The sequence below is a fragment of a genome, unplaced genomic scaffold (genome assembly GCF_019419815.1).
Source record: "Pyrus x bretschneideri cultivar Hongxiangsu unplaced genomic scaffold, Pyrus_bretschneideri_v1 Contig22, whole genome shotgun sequence".
Lineage (NCBI taxonomy): Eukaryota > Viridiplantae > Streptophyta > Magnoliopsida > Rosales > Rosaceae > Pyrus > Pyrus x bretschneideri.
Window position 1 is genome coordinate 3,531,593 of NW_025999524.1, and position 16,237 is coordinate 3,547,829.

The 16,237-nt window shown below is 36.6% G+C and overlaps 1 protein-coding gene and 1 long non-coding RNA gene across 6 annotated transcripts; one reads left to right on the forward strand and one right to left on the reverse strand.

Annotated features, from left to right (window-relative positions):
- The first annotated feature begins 292 nt into the window (after positions 1–292).
- LOC103946750 (importin-9) lies at positions 293–10,548 on the forward strand. 2 transcript variants are annotated; one of them, XM_009357540.2, is made up of 33 exons: positions 293–565; positions 946–1,007; positions 1,246–1,338; positions 1,449–1,620; positions 2,026–2,141; positions 2,305–2,391; positions 2,489–2,605; positions 2,691–2,754; positions 2,872–3,014; positions 3,739–3,786; positions 3,888–3,956; positions 4,179–4,254; positions 5,248–5,378; positions 5,466–5,525; positions 5,685–5,754; positions 5,854–5,918; positions 5,999–6,060; positions 6,159–6,282; positions 6,358–6,415; positions 6,578–6,690; positions 6,834–6,911; positions 7,017–7,079; positions 7,209–7,304; positions 7,457–7,566; positions 8,069–8,258; positions 8,639–8,753; positions 9,076–9,188; positions 9,283–9,357; positions 9,593–9,658; positions 9,727–9,861; positions 9,933–9,989; positions 10,069–10,149; positions 10,289–10,548. In XM_009357540.2, the coding sequence occupies exons 1-33, from the start codon at positions 433–435 to the stop codon at positions 10,343–10,345; spliced, it is 3,099 nt and encodes a 1,032-aa protein (XP_009355815.2). In that variant the 5' UTR covers positions 293–432; the 3' UTR covers positions 10,346–10,548. The 2 variants fall into 2 exon arrangements, with proteins under 2 accessions (XP_009355815.2, XP_009355822.2); XM_009357547.2 differs by having other exon boundaries at positions 9,593–9,637.
- A 2,280-nt stretch (positions 10,549–12,828) lies between these two features.
- Positions 12,829–16,227, reverse strand: LOC125477624. Of its 4 annotated transcripts, none has more exons than XR_007258682.1 (6): positions 15,950–16,220; positions 15,669–15,805; positions 14,998–15,058; positions 14,593–14,729; positions 14,434–14,496; positions 12,829–13,604 (listed from the first exon to the last, which is right to left on the reverse strand). It is a non-coding gene; the product is annotated as an uncharacterized LOC125477624 (long non-coding RNA). The 4 variants fall into 4 exon arrangements; XR_007258680.1 differs by having other exon boundaries at positions 12,829–13,610; positions 15,950–16,218; XR_007258681.1 differs by having other exon boundaries at positions 14,434–14,729; positions 15,950–16,227.
- Positions 16,228–16,237: the final 10 nt, after the last annotated feature.

The following is a 16,237-nucleotide window of genomic DNA, read 5'->3' on the forward strand; positions in this document are numbered from 1 at the left end:
TAAACACCATCCTCATCTTGCAAACCTACAAAAATTAGAATGAGAATTGAAGGTGGATCTCTCAACATTATTTTATTTATTTTTATTTGGAGCTTGAAACTCTTCCGGGCTTGGGCCAAGATAATGCAACATCAAGGATCCATATCGCCTTAAACACGTGGGCCTTCCCATGCAGCCCAAACTTGAGCCCAAATCTTGCCAACCCTATATCTTTACTTATTTACGGTTGTGCCACTACACTAGAGTGGAGTGGCGGATTCTCGCTCTATATATAACGCAGCCGCCTACCTTGTCTCTCCGATTCAGTTGGAGGCGGGAAAATAAAAAAGCCATCCGGACTAAAATCTTAAAAAAAAAGGAAAAAGACAGACCGAATCATTTACTTGGAACCAGATTAGGGTTGTAGGGTTTGTAGGGTTTTCGGATTCGGCGATGGCGAATTTCAATATTGTCGTCGACGGGGATCAGCAATGGCTGCTCAATTGCCTGTCTGCTACTCTCGACCCCAGCCACGAGGTTCGCTCGTTCGCCGAAGCTTCGCTTGATCAGGCTTCTGTGCAACCAGGTAGTCCCCCACCTAAAAACCCCATCTTTCAATTTGATTTTGTTTCATTTCTTAATGTTGAGTCGCTGACTGAACCTTTTAGTTGCTTTAATTTTGTTTGGTAATTTGAATTCTTGCTGAAAGGAGGATAGTTGAGAAGAAATGATAGTTATTTTATTTTATTTTATTTTTTGGTGGAGAATTTATGGTGATATGAATTGGAGTTTGGAGGTATTACTGTAATAGGCAGTGAATTATGCACCTTTGGGGTTGATGATTTGGTTCCGATTCTAGTGGATGGAGCGAAATATATTGTTGCATTGTGTATGTAAATTCGCTGCTCTCTCTATGGATTGCGGAAGCATGTTGAAATTGTTTGATGGGTTTCTTGTTGTTTGAAGGTTTTGGAACTGCGTTATCCAAGGTTGCTGCAAACAGGGAGCTCCCGTTAGGATTGCGCCAGATATCCTTTTGTTATCATGGTTCTTTTCTCTCTCCATTGTTTTCATTATTTTCTTGGTCCATAACAAAAATGTAATGAAAATTGGAGGTGATTCCTCCCTTTTTCTAATTGAAATATGAAAAAGATGTGCTTGAGTTGTATTTTTTCGTGCTGGATGCTCGGTTAAAGTTCTCACCTGTAGCATACAGCTGGAATTATTTTTTCATTTCCTCATGTGTGAGACTTAACATACTTTTACCTAGCTGCTGTCCTTCTTAAACAGTTTATTAAGAAACACTGGCATGAGGGAGAGGAAGCATTTGAACATCCTGCTGTTTCAAGTGACGAGAAGGTATTTTCAGCAGTTGGCATTGCCAAGCGCTTTTGTTTTTCTACTTATCTTGAAAGATTGATTTCTGTACTTCTCTGCATTCCTTATCTAATTAGGGGTTGCATTTCCAGGTAGTTGTACGCGAACTTCTGTTGTTGTCATTGGATGACTCTCATAGGAAAATTTGTACAGCAGTTAGTATGGCTGTTGCATCTATAGCAGCTTATGATTGGCCAGAGGATTGGCCTGACTTATTACCGTACCTGCTGAAGTTGATTAATGATCAAAATAATATGAATGGAGGTAAGCCTTTTCTTATTCATGATCTGCACAATCTTCTCTCTTTTTGTCTTGCTGTCGGACGCACACACATGCACTCTTTCTCTCTCTCCCCCAAATAATTCACATGAGGCTTTCCAACATGAAAGCAATTAAAAAATTCAATTAGGAATTGCCTGGTGGTACTAAAGTAGTAGCAATCAAATATGCATTGCAATTGTATGAGAGATGATCAACTATCTCATCATTGAACACAAATATGCAATTTTATTTCTCTCATAAGGTTCTCAGGTAACTGGTTATTGCCTGGGGCAGCTGTTGAAAAGAAGTCTATTAAGTCTTTTGAACCTTTTTTATAGTGTCTTTTTCTATTTGGAAGTCTAATAATTTTTGTTGCTGAAGTTCAATATTTTCTCTCAAATTTTGTAGTACATGGTGCTCTAAGATGCTTGGCTCTTCTCTCTGTTGACTTGGATGATACAGTGGTTCCGACATTAGTACCAGCCTTGTTCCCATGCTTGCTTAAAATTGTATCATCTCCTCAGGTTAGATTTTTTTGTTGTCTTCTTTTCTCATTTATTCGAGCTGTTCTTATCACATGTGCTCCAATTCTTTAGTAGTCTGTTACATGAACATGTATGAGTAATTGAGTTTTTTTGTGTTTCCTGCAGAGTATCCTTCCATTTATTGTGTTCTTTGTTTGTGCAGGTGTATGACAAATATTTACGCACAAAATCCCTTTCAATTGTTTATTCTTGTATCTCCATGTTAGGGGTGATGAGTGGTGTATATAAGGTAATTTTTCATCCATTCTAATTAACTTCCCAGGATATGAAAGTGTGGTAAATTAAGCGTTTTGTTATGATTAACAGCTTAAGATGTTTATGTTCAGACGGAGACCAGTGCATTAATAATGCCAATGATTAAGCCATGGATGGATCAATTCTCTACAATCCTGAATCATCCGGTGCAGTCTGAAGATCCTGATGATTGGAGCATAAGAACGGAGGTTGGTTTGGTGGTTTGGTAGAAATCTGTAATGATGTTTATACAGTGTAATTAGATTTGTAAATTATTTGTCCCTTCTCCATTAGGTATTGAAGTGCTTGAATCAGTTTGTTCAAAATTTTCCTAGCCTTATTGAAAGTGAATTTATGAGTAAGTTGACCATTCTTATCACCCAATGGATCAGATATATACCTTTTAGATTCTGGTTCTGCACATTGATAAATCCAGTTTTCATATCTCCTGCTGAACAAACCCTGTTTGTTGCAGTTATTGTAGGGCCTTTGTGGCACACTTTTATGAGTTCTCTTGGAGTATATGTGCGGTCATCTATTGAAGGTACAGAAGATCCATATGATGATAGATATGACTCTGATGGTGCTGAGAAAAGCCTTGATTCCTTTGTCATCCAGGTAGTTGATCATTAGCATTTGCAGATAGGGTAGTGTTATCCACACACCCAATTTTACTTCTCACACACCCCTCTCCATTTTCGGCCGTTGGATCGAATGAATTGAAGATCAATGGCCAAAAATTAACAAGGGGTGTGTAGGAGGTAAAAATGGGCATGTGAATAGCTCTTTCCTTGCAGATATTGTCTCGTGTGCTTGTATTATGTTGCCACACAAAAATCGAACTGGTATTTTTGTTTGATGTTTTCATAATCAAAGGCACGAGTTTATTGTTTCAGTTCATTTCATCTAGTGCATATGCTTTCCTTTTCATGTTTTTCAGTGAATTTGTTGTCAGATTAGAGTACGTTGCATATCAAAATATTAATTATAGCTATATAATATTGGAGGTCTTTGGATCCCCTGAAGACTTGGATGTTAGCCCATTTGTTAGTTTCAAAAGCTCAAAGCTCAGGTTTCTGGAATAAAAAAAAAAGGAGCAACAATTTAAACCAATACGCATTTTAAATTAAATATGGTTATACCAATGAAATTCAGATTAATTGTAATGATATTGTGCACTATTTGATTATCAGAAGTTTGAACAGTTAGAATAGAAATTCAAGAATTTGTGCTGGTGCACTATTTTTCTGCCTCACCCCCAAACACCTTTTGATGTATATGTAATTTGTGTCCAGATTTTTTCATTTTATTTGTTTTTGACTTATTTAATTTCTATATGCAGTTATTTGAGTTTCTGTTGACCATTGTGGGTAGTGCGAAACTGATAACGGTATGCTGCAAAGATTGTTTAATTCCATATCTACTAGTTGCCTCCTTATTACCTACTGTCCTTTTATTATATCAAAATCTTTTGCTCCCCTTTTATTGCAGGTCATTATGAATAATGTCAAAGAGTTGACGTACAACACCATCGGTTTTCTCCAAATAACAGAACAACAGGTGGGAATGTGATTTTGCTATTCGTTGGTCCTTTCCTTTTTGACATCTTAGTACTGCACTGAGTGTTTCAGCAGAAAAGTATCAAATTTATTCAGATTCAGATCTTAATTTTCATAACTTCTAGTTTTAATGCTTGCAACACTTGCACCTTAATGGTCCTAAGTTCTCTTTGCACGTATTAGCTGAAGATAAAAGACTCTTACCTTGGTTTCATTTTCTTAGGTTCACACTTGGTCAATGGATGCCAACCAATTTGTAGCTGATGAGGATGATGTTACCTATAGCTGTCGTGTTTCTGGTACGCTTAGCTAGTAATACGTAAACCATAAATATGTGGACTGAAGATTGGATTTCACAGCATGGGTCCGGTTGTTAGTGCCAGTTAATGCCTTTGAGAAACTCCAAAAGTTAGAAAATGAACAATGAATTCGCCTGGAAAACACTTGGGTTTATGGCCAAGTGAACCGAAATGACTATCACTATGCCAAGGTTATTCAAAAGTTAGAAAAATTAACTCAATTTTGCATGGAGAAAGACCATTATAACTTGATATCAGTCCAGGTTTACCCTTCCAAAAAGGGGAAGTTATCTTAGTTCTCCAACTTCTGAGCAAATGTTTCATTTTTGGATAATGATTTTTATTTTGAGTCATTTCACCTTATAACCCCAAATATTTTTGTGGCACAATAATTTTATTTTGTTGCATAAAATAGGGGTCGACCCTAGGATTCACTGCCTTCCCACCCCCCACCCCTTGAACTAGAGCTCATTGTCAGCGGAAGAATAACTGATGATGAGAGAAATACATCTATGTGTGTGTTATTCTACCATGTTCATTTGTAACCTAGAATTTGCCAAATGCTCTTCTCCTTTCAGTTTGAAGATTATAAATTAGTCTGCATTTGGCTCTTTGCTTCTATACTCAAGAGTTTCACGTTCTGTATTGGTTCTCAATTCTCAAAGAGCATTTGTCAATCAGAGAGAAGTGGGATATGTGACTGTACAGCTCATTTGATTGCATTATGACTTATCACAGCTTTAAACCATTGTTGGAATATTCCTGCCGCATTTTTCTCTCCTTGGCGAGCATCACGTTATGATGTCAACCAAAACTACCACTATTGAGAAATCATATATTTCAGAAGTTACATGTTTGACTGGTTGAATTATCAGGGTTATGTATTGTTGTTTTTGTTCATTCTATGGATGGTTTGCTGTTGCTAGTTTAAAAAAAAATAATGATTATTCTAATTGCTTTTATCACTTAAGCATTATCACACTTGTTTTGCAGGTGCACTTTTGCTTGAAGAAGTGGTGAATTCATGCGGTACTGAAGGAATCTGTGCCATCATTGATGCTGCAAAAAGATGTTTTAGTGAGTCTCAAAGGGAAAAGGATGTTGGTTCTGCAATTTGGTGGAGAGTGAGTAGAAACCATTTTGTCTATATTGTTTGTTTTAATTCTTCTCTCTGAACTCCTTTTTCTATTTTGGATGGCACATGCTATCAGATAAGGGAGGCTACTCTTTTCGCTTTGTCTTCTCTGTCAGACCAGTTGCTTGAAGCAGAGGTTTGTGCTTCGTTGTTCATTCTGATGTCTTTATTTTGAAGGTGGTTTTTGTGCTCCGACAAAGCTCCGATGAGCTTGGTGCAACTTCTTTGTGAATTATTCAATTCCCTTTTTTTAGTGGGTTCCCCTTGGTATACCATTAATAATTTTAATTTATAGGATTCCGAACTTACAAGAGTTGGCTTAGGAAGCCTTCTGGAGCAAGTAATCACTGAAGACAGTGGATTAGGTTATCTATCCCTGCAATAACTCCTTCACCCCCACTCTTTTTCTGTTTAAATACGTCAATTTGATGAATCAGTGAACAATTTCTGTTATTGTGTTGCAGATGTGCATCAATTTCCCTTTCTTTATTCTCGTATCTTTTCATCAGTTGCTAAATTCTCCTCCGTGGTAACTATCGCAATGTTTCCTCATCTATTAAAAGTTAAATAATTTGGAAATATGGTAAAAATATTTCTAGCATTTCACAGATCAGCCATGGAGTCCTTGAGCACTTTCTCTTTGCTGCTATCAAAGCAATTGGCATGGATGTGTAAATTTCTCTCTCAATCACATTTATGAATGTACATGCGTAACTTGTATCTAATAAAAAATGAGATATTTCTTTTCTTGACATTCATATGCTGGCAGGCCGCCACCTGTCAAAGTAGGTGCCTGCAGGGCACTCTCCGAGCTCCTACCTGAAATGAACAAAGGAATAATTCAACCGCATTTGATGAGTTTGTTTTCATCACTTTCAGAACTTCTTAGTCAGGTAATTTACAGCTAGTATAAACTTTAGTTTTATTGCTATACTTGCATTAAGAATTTACTATAATTCTGGTTTCAGGCCTCCGATGAAACCTTGCACCTGGTACTTGAAACACTGCAAGAGGCAATTAAGGCAGGTGAGTTTTATGGGTAGTGTGAATATTGTGTACCTTGTTTTCTAGACCTTGCTAGAACAGAATGGTTTTGTAAGTTTGCTATATTTATTTGTGATTTTATTGTCGTCTTTTTAATTTTTAATGGGTTGCTTATCTTCTTGCTTTGTTTTTGACTATTTATAGGTTACGAATTATCAGCTTCCATTGAGCCTGTAATCTCTCCTGTGGTCCTCAACATGTGGGCATCGCATATTTCCGATCCTTTTATCAGTATTGATGCAATTGAGGTTCTGGAGGTAATTATAGGCAGCATAGTTGGTAGATGTTATAATATCTTCAAATTCCCACTCGCATGGTTTGAGTTTGTGTACAAATATTTCTTTTATGATCTATATGTTAAATTTACCGTGCTTTGGTTTTTCTGTTCAATTTACTCCAGGCACTCAAAAACGCTCCTGGTTGTATTCGTCCACTGGTTTCTCGAGTTTTACCATGTGTTTGGCCAGTTCTTAATCAAGTATGGCTTGTAAGATTGTCTGTAATATAAATTAGATTCCCAGTGCAATAATTTAGTTTTTGGTGGGATAAGTGTTTGCTCTGATGCTTTGATTTTACTTTGCAGCCACAACAACAGCCTGATGGATTAGTCGCTGGATCAGTGGATCTGGTTACAATGTTATTGAAAGTAAGATGTACTTCAGTGGATGCTCATCTTTTACTTTCCTCTGCTCTTGGCTTTCCAGTTTTATATATAGACAGCATCTTGGTGGTATTACAAGATTTTTAATTAAAATCTGTGATAGCGTTGGTGCAGAATGCTCCTACTGATGTGGTAAAAACAGTATATGATGCTTGTTTTGACGCTGTTATACAAATAGTCCTTCAAAGTGATGATCACAGTGAAATGCAGGTAGTCTGTTATGCTTAACTCTCTCTCTCTCTCTCTCTCTCTCTCTCTCTCTCTCACTCACTCACAGACACACACAGAGGACTAAGTTCTATGAGCTATCACATATCTAAGGAATACAAATGACTAAAAATTATTGTGATAAATTTGGTAAGAATGCTACGGAATGTTTAGCTGCCTTTATATCTGGTGGAAGACAAGATGTGCTAGCTTGGGGTGGTGATTCTGGAAATACAGTTAGAAGATTGTTTGATGCAGCTTCAAGGTAACTGTTTTCTTTTTAACCATGTTTGGTATTTCATAGTTTCTTGAAAACTCTTTTTAGTTTTGGCTCAAACTTGAAACTTTGTCACGTACTAGTGGACTCAACTGAATATGAAAATGGAATATCAACGGGTACTCTTTTGTCCCTTCCTCTGATTCTCTGTTTGTGGGGAATGGGGATACACAGCAAGGGGTTTGCTTTGCTTTTCCTTTCATGAAATTATCTTTTAAGAATTTTGCATCAACATTCTTCTATGGAAGGTGAATAAAGCGAACATTTTGTTCATCATTTTGATGGATCCAAGTGATACTTCATATGAAAAATGACATGTTTTCTTGCATGCTGAAAATAAGTGTCAGGTTGTGAAGATATTCCCATGTATACAATTCAATTCCATTTTGGTAGTGCTTGAACTTCTATTATTTTTGAATGAGTGGTCATCATATCCGTAGGATTTGGTCGATCCTAGTTACGGGGACCTGAATGTTTGACAACTGTGCAGGCTTCTGGACCCTAATTTGGAAAGCTCGGGTTCTCTTTTTGTTGGGAGCTACATTCTACAACTTATATTGCATTTGCCGTCACAAATGGCACCCCATATTCGAGACCTAGTCGCTGCTCTTCTTAGGCGCATGCGATCTGCTAAAATTGCAGGATTGAGAAGCTCACTGCTACTCATTTTCGCTCGGTTGGTATGCACCTCAACTTTTCATCTTTAGTAGTTCCTCTGTTTATCTTTTTTTTAGCTCATAAAATAATATAAACATTTTCCCTTTGAAAGTTTCACTTTACCAACACTTAATCAGGTTATATATTCGTCATCCATAACAAGCTTTTACATTGGCAAAACTCTACAGTCAATTTCACAGTCAATTTCGTATACAGTACTTATTGCTCAATGAAAGTTAGTCGTTTAATTTTTGCAGCTTCTAGCTGTCTGAAATGTTTCTCATCAAATTTCCTGGCAATCTTTACCTTTCATTGAATGTTTAATCTCAGCTGGTCTGGTATGGATCAGGCATTGACTAGCCATTTCTTATTCGGGTTTGTTTTTGAATGCTGAATTTCATAGGTTCACTTGAGTGCCCCAAATGTTGGACAGTTTATTGATCTGCTGGTCACCATTCCAGCTGACGGTTATGACAACTCTTTTGTCTATTTAATGTCAGAATGGACAAAACAGCAAGGTAATATATTTCTTACTTGTTGACTTGTCATATTCTTGATACAATATTTGATCCATTAAATTTAGTTGATTAAACCCAATCCTTGCCCATACGAAAGATTGCAAGTCAAATATCCAATGTCAATGCCTAGCAGCATCTCAAATTTGTAGAATTTGGTTAGATGTTAAACATGTACTTTCGTTGAATGGAAAGTAATATCGAAGGGTGGATAAGTGATAACATTATCAAAACCTAATGTTTATGGCCAGTGGGACCTGAGGTTACTAGAATTTGGTATATAGTTTTGATGATTTTTATCTGAGCCCTTTAAAACTGATTGCAGGTGAGATCCAGGGTGCCTACCAAATTAAAGTCACCACTACTGCATTGGCTTTATTACTATCATCTAGGCATGCTGAATTAGCAAAAATTAACGTGCAAGGATATTTGGTTCAGGTTCTAGTTCTACTGAAACTTTGTGATTTTATGCACTTATTTATTTTCTAAAACGTACTTGATTCAAGAAATTGCTCTTCTTGCTTTTCTAAAGTCTGCTGGGATCACCACCCGCTCAAAAGCTAAATTAACTCCAGATCAGTGGACTGTGGTGCCACTCCCTGCAAAGGTACTTCTATTCTTTGACCTGACAAGCACCTTCTGCATGGCCAAAGGACCATGATGGTTATATTTGGTTGCCTAGTCCCCTTGGGGACGCTTTAAAGGGCAGATTATATTTAGTCTCCTAAATATTATGTTTCGCTGTAACATTATATTTGCCGGTGCACAGTTGTGCCTGGCTCGATGGTTTCACCCATTTTACATGGAAGATTGTCTTTAATGCTTATGCCTATGCTTTGCAGATAATGGCGTTACTGGCAGATGCATTGGTTGAAATCCAAGAACAGGTTGGAACTGGTGATAATGAGGTAGTTAATGAATTTCCAAGATTACTTGGTAACGTAATAAACATTAAGCTTTGAAACAATTCCTGCAGCCGGATAGCGACTGGGAAGAAGTTGAGGCGGAGGATGGGGAACTTGACAAGGATTTGATGTATTCAGCTGGTGTTACATCATTTGGGAGACCCTCACATGAACATCTTGAAGCTATGGCAAAAACATTTGACAAGGTACTTTCTTGTTGCTGGTATATTTTAGTAAAGTTTCTTGGGATACTAATCGAATGTAACATCTTCCGAAGGATGAGGAGGACAGTTATGAAGATGATCAACTAAGTGCAGCCGATCCCCTTAACAAGGTACCTTGACTTGTTCAAATCTGCTAAGCATTTTATCTGTAATATTACATATAATTCACGCTTTAATTACACCTTACAGATTAATTTGGCAAACTATCTTGCGGAGTTTTTCGTAAACTTTTCCCAGAGCGAAAGACAAATGTTTGATCATCTTTTCCAGGTGAAGTTCAGTAACTCAATTCATTCCGATTCAAGCAGTTGCAAGCATTTACGAAAACAAAAGTTTAATTTGATCTTGTTTAGTTCTGTACAACTACCGAAAATACGTGATTGTCCTGTAATTTTGCTATGAACTGCAGAGTCTGACGCAGGATCAAAGGAATGCCATTCAAGCAATACGAACTCACGGAGGATGACTGACGACCTTGTGAAGTCTCGTTTCTGTATCACTTATCGTCTTTTATTATTCGTCAGAGGCCATTCCCGTAGAATCAGTGCAATTTTTTTTCTGAGTACAGTTGATCAATAGACAAAACGCAGAAATCGAGCTATGTATTTTGGTGATGCGTTGTGAATATTCAATATCGAGAAGAAATTCAATTCAAAAAATTTGAAACCATGGATTAGCAACTGTCTAGCGTCATCAAACTAATCTTGGTCTGTAAGAAATTTTCAAACCTGCCTGTGAACACGTCTGGGAAAAATCATCGTACCTGCTACCTGGTAAGTAGCGTAAAAGATGCCGGGCTTAACCAATATCCGCCACTGCTTGACCAAGGTTGCCGTGATCTCCATCGACGTTAAGATAGTCTCTTCGATCCACGCATGGTTCGTGTAGTCCTTCCATTTCCACAACACCAATTCATTCTCCATGTTCTGGTTTATTTATAAGCTTGTTGCCCTACAGAGTCATGCATCCTCCCAGCTCAGCTCAGCTCAGCTCAGCTATACCCTCAATGGTGAAGTCAATACAACGATAAGGCAGCGGGATCACTCTGAATTTCTCGTCTCCAGCATCAAATACCATTACAACAGTTTTTTCTTTTCTTTTTCTCCCGTGCTTCTATGTATGGCCTTGTTTGTGCATAAAATTGGCAAATTTCACTCGTTTGGGACTGAAGACAAATTATGACATTTTGTGGGGTTATTGTGAAATTAGAGTAGACTTGCATTAAGTGGCACATGATTTGGGTGATAGCCTTATGCCAAACTCATTATTATATGATAAATGATTACAGATATTTCTCATACAAGTGAAGTTTTGACGGTGGAATGCATCAAGTGGCTTTTGTATTCACACTAGGGTGGTGCATTTGCATCAAGGAAGCCAATGCATGAAGATGCGGACACTCAAACAATCAAACAAATCTCTCTACAACTGCACATTTTTCATTTCAAAGCTTTATTTTACTTGGCAAGCTTAGCAACCTTTCATTTCTTTCAATTAAAGTCAAAACGCTCTTTCAATTCATTGTAGTTTTAGGTTCGTTTGAATGTGTTTTTAAAATGACCGAAATCATTTTTAGATAATGTTTTTGGGTTCCAAAAGCACTGAAAGTGCTTTCGGCAAGAAGCACTTTAAGTGTTTTTCCAGGATTTATTTGCATCTTTACTAAAGGTTGGTTCTAAAAATATTTTCACAAAAAACGCTTTCAGTCATTTTAAAAGCACATCCAAACGAACTCTTATTCTCTTTACAAGTATTCCTCTTTAAATCTTTCTCTTGTAATAGCTACTTGTGTTTTAATAACAATCTCTCATTGAATCATTATGGTCATTTACTACAAAGCACAAGCAATTTCTCTTTCCCTTTGAATCAAAGCTTGAACTCCGATGGTCAACGCTGTTGGAGTTTTGAGACTCCTTGGGATGTTTTGTCTTCTACACGAGTAGTTGGGATTTGAACCATTTGCAAATGGATTGAAGACTTCGACCTTATGGTTGTGTGGGTTAGGTTTGTAAAATATAGCTTAATACAATTAATATTAATTAATCAAGACAAGAGTCTTGGGCCTTGGAAGTTAAAATTAATCAGATTCATTAATTTTAATTTTGGATTAAGTTTTTTAATTAACATATTAATTAAAAAACGTTTTGATTAAGAGGCACAACTTTTAGAAAGAGTTGTGTATTTTCAAATACATTCAACAGGTATTTGAAAGGATGTGAAACAACCTATATATTTGTAATCTCAGTTTCCAAATAGAATCATATTTTCTTCCTCCTTCTCTTCCGCACAAAATTTCTAGAGAGTAAACACACAAAACAATTCGCTAGAATTCTATAATCTAGTGCAGGGTTGTAGAATTAGGTTGTTGTATCCTGGTCGAGCAGACGTTGTAGAACCACAAGCACAAGAGTGGGACTAAAATACTGTTCGAAGGACATAGCTTTTGCGTAAACCTCTACCTGTGGTTAATCAAGTTAGTACTATTTTAATTCATGTATTTATTTTTGTATTTCATTCTGTATAGCAAGTATTTTTGGTAAATAAAGTATTAAAATTTCAAGTTCTGTTATTTCTGTTAGTTTTATTTATTTCTGAATTATTCTCCAACAAACGCTTTAATTGACCACTACATATTGTGAAGTTATTTCTCTATATAAGTAAAGTCCTTATCATTAAGCCAAAGAAAAAACCTAAATTGAGTCACTCTCACTCAATGACACAATCTTTATTGTTTGCAGTCAATTAAGCAATGATAGAGATTTTCGCGCCGATAGAGATTTTAGCACTTGTAAAACAAGGGTTAAAGAAGCATAACCAATTTTAACATGATATTCGTTCAAAATTGCATCCGATGACTTTTCTAATGCATCTTAATGATGATCAAGCATCAAGACACATAGACAGTTTAATTCAGTGATTGAAAATATCAAAGTAAGCATGTAACAACACTTAAGCAATTAAAAGAGAAATTTACGTAATCGTGTTGAGGTTCACGGTCTCACTCTAGCAAAAGAAATTAGTTATACATACTTATCTAAATACATAAGGGATTATCCATTAAGAATCAAAGAAAGAAAACAACCCTTTTTTACAAGACAAGCTCTCCGATCTTCTCCTCCTTTTCTGCTATGTTGCTCTCTGCAATTCTCTACTCCTCTGCTGCTCCATTCTGTCCGTCCTCCTCTCTGTCTTCCCCTCTATCTCTTTGCGTGTATTGCCTTCAACAAAAGGCAATAATTGCCAAAACCACCCAAAGCTACAAGTGGAAGACCAACCAAACTCCACTTCATAGTGGGCACCCCATGTTCTCCTCTTTTCTGCCACTCCCTGCATCTTTTCTCTTTTTTTTTTTATGCTAAGCCAAAATAAGTGGAATCCCCACTTTCCTGGCAAAGTCACATGGCGTACATCTTTTCTCTTCCTCTCTAACTTTATTGGAATCGAGTGTTGGCACCCTCACGAAAGCAAAGTTAAATATCAAGCTTTTGGATTTGGGGCTCAAGGGCCAGTTTCCCCAGGGTGCAGCAAACTGCACAAGCTTAACAGGCCTAGATCTTTCAAGCAACATGCTTAATGGACCTCTTCCTACTGAAATTGGTAGATTAGTTTCGTTCCTTGCTTATCTTTATCTCTCATCCAGTGGCTTCCTTGGGTATTTTTCATCTCCAACTAGAATCGCTAAAAAATTCCACCGTTTGCATACTTTTTCACCAAACTCGATCACGCTGCTCCTAGAAACACAATATGGCATAAGTATCACAAATACTTAAAACTTCCAACTAAACTCGACAAGAAAATAAATATAAAGGGGCAAAATATATAGTATAAACTAGCATTTGAGCCCGCGCGATGCTGCGGGTTGCAAAACTATGTTATAAGTATGACATAAAAGCGATCTCTCAACCCATGCCAAAATGTTCCCAATCAAGATCAATCACAATTGTCACAAAGCAATGCTCTGATCAAAGCTTCTAAAAAGGAACATAGCTAATAAGATGTAATAACTATCAAACTCATATAAATATAAACACATATTCCATTACATTTCCAGTAAACTAAAACTCAAAAACTCTTTCTGACATTGCATTGTAAATCCCCTTCTAGACCAGAAAAGATAACCATATTTCCAAAAAAATATTTTATACGCACAAATAGATAATCAGGTAAACTTATTATCCATTGGTTTACCATATGTTTTCCAAACCGCCGAGACTACGAATTATGGCTATTGTCAATTTCATGCAAAATCAAAGAAATATGATCTGTGATTATAGAAAATCAATTATGTGGAAGGCAATTAAAGACTGGATTGCCCGAAGGCTGTTCTAGTGTTTACAGCCACTTCTAGTATAATTTAGTTTGACATTGATATTCAAAATTTTCATGCAATAAATTGGCAAGCGGTGCTGAATACTAAATTACGAAAACAATTATATGTACTGGGCAAATGTGCCTTGAAGCTCAGAAATACAAAATACACAGCCAAAAACTCAGTAAAAAGTAAGGAATTGTTAACTCATTAAGGAAACACAACAGAGAAAGCCATTGGGTTACCATCGTCGAATGCTCTCATTTGCAATGAAATGGGGGTACCGCCCGAGCTTGAATTTTCATGCCCTGAAAAATTCAGAAAAAGGACATGTTTCGATCCCCAGATAGACGCATCTATATATGAAAAATACATGAAAATATAATGAAGTTCAGAAATCCAACCATGTTGGTTAAATTCCTCGTGCCAGGTCGCTCAAGGATGACCTCCTAGTACTTACACTTCTAAGTGAGAGTTGACTTGGTTTCACAATTCCGACTCGTGTGCATTTTTGTTCACCATTTTGCACAGCCTTAAGATCCTGTATTACAATTTGAATTTCGCTTACACATGCATACACTACAAATGTAGTACAGTGATTTAAAACAAAGATTCTGACTTATCACTTGCAGCCATGTTTCCAATTGCTGCATCTCTTTGTTTTATTAATTTTTCTTTATAATCAAACATAAATCACATAGATAGTTCAAAAACCGAAAAAAGAAAAAGAGAAATTATAAAATCATATTGAAAACTCCTACCAAAGCACATTAATAATCTAACTAATGAACGTGATTTGAGAAACAAACCCCTGTTTGAGTGCTACCGATCAGATCCTGCCCTTGCATTGCTGTTTCCACATAGCACTCTCTACACAAAATCCCAAAAAAAAGTTAATACATAGTCCATACACAAATCAACCAACAAATAATAAAAAATAAAAAAAATCTTCTTTTTCAATCATTTTCTCATATGGGGAACAACCTGCTAATACCCTTCATGACCAAAGCACTCAGAATAATTCATATATATTTTTCAATTTTCAAATCACATACAAAGTGGAATATAAATCTTAAAACTTTTAAGCCAAAAACAGATGCACTATTTTCCAGACTCCCAAAGAAAAAAAAAAATGTAAGGCAAGTGGAAGCACAAATCTTGTGAAATAATTATGAATATTCTATAAATAATCACATGCAGATCATTACCCAATTAATCACCAAAAGATCACAACATAGATCCACTGCTAGAAATTGAAAGGCATAGCATATTATCAGTTCAAGATTAAAAAAAAAAAAAAAAACAAAAAAAACAGAAAATTCACAACAAAGCAAGCCAATGAACAAAATCCACGAAGAAAATCTCAAAATTCCAAAACCTCTAAAGGATTATGAAAACAAAGACACACCCAGAACTAAGAGCTCAATCGAAGCTCCGTTTACACAAAAGCTATAACCAAATGTAAAATTTGGATATGTACATTGTTTCTTCGTTTTTAACAATATTTGGGATGCAAGTATATGGTCGGTGGTATCTTGGCTTCAAATTTTGAATTGGTAAAGGTTGCTGTCATTTGATACACAACTGAAAATTTGGATGCTCCAGTGGAAGATCAGGCTGCAAATTCAAAATTCAAAACATAAAAATCCAAATTAAACACAATTCAAAAGCGATTTAATAGTTACCAACTATAAATCCACCATGCATCTAATAAAAAAATACAAAATTAAACAAAAAAATACAGAAAGAAGAAAAGGGTACCACATATTTGCATGTCGCTGCGGCTCTTCAGAACCCACAAAATTCGAGCCGAAAGATGGTGGCGGCGGTGGTTCCGTGAGAGGCGGTGCCGCAGGGTGAGATTTCTTTCGCTACAGGTATCTGCTGTCGTCCAAGAAAACCCAATAGCCATGCGCAAACACAGACGGAGAGAGAGAGGAGAAAAGAAGAGTACATCCAGATCTTTCCCTTCCCAGAGAGACAAAAATGAAGAAGAGTCGAGAAGAGGCAAAATCGAAATTATACAAATCAAGCAGGGGCAAAAAGGGA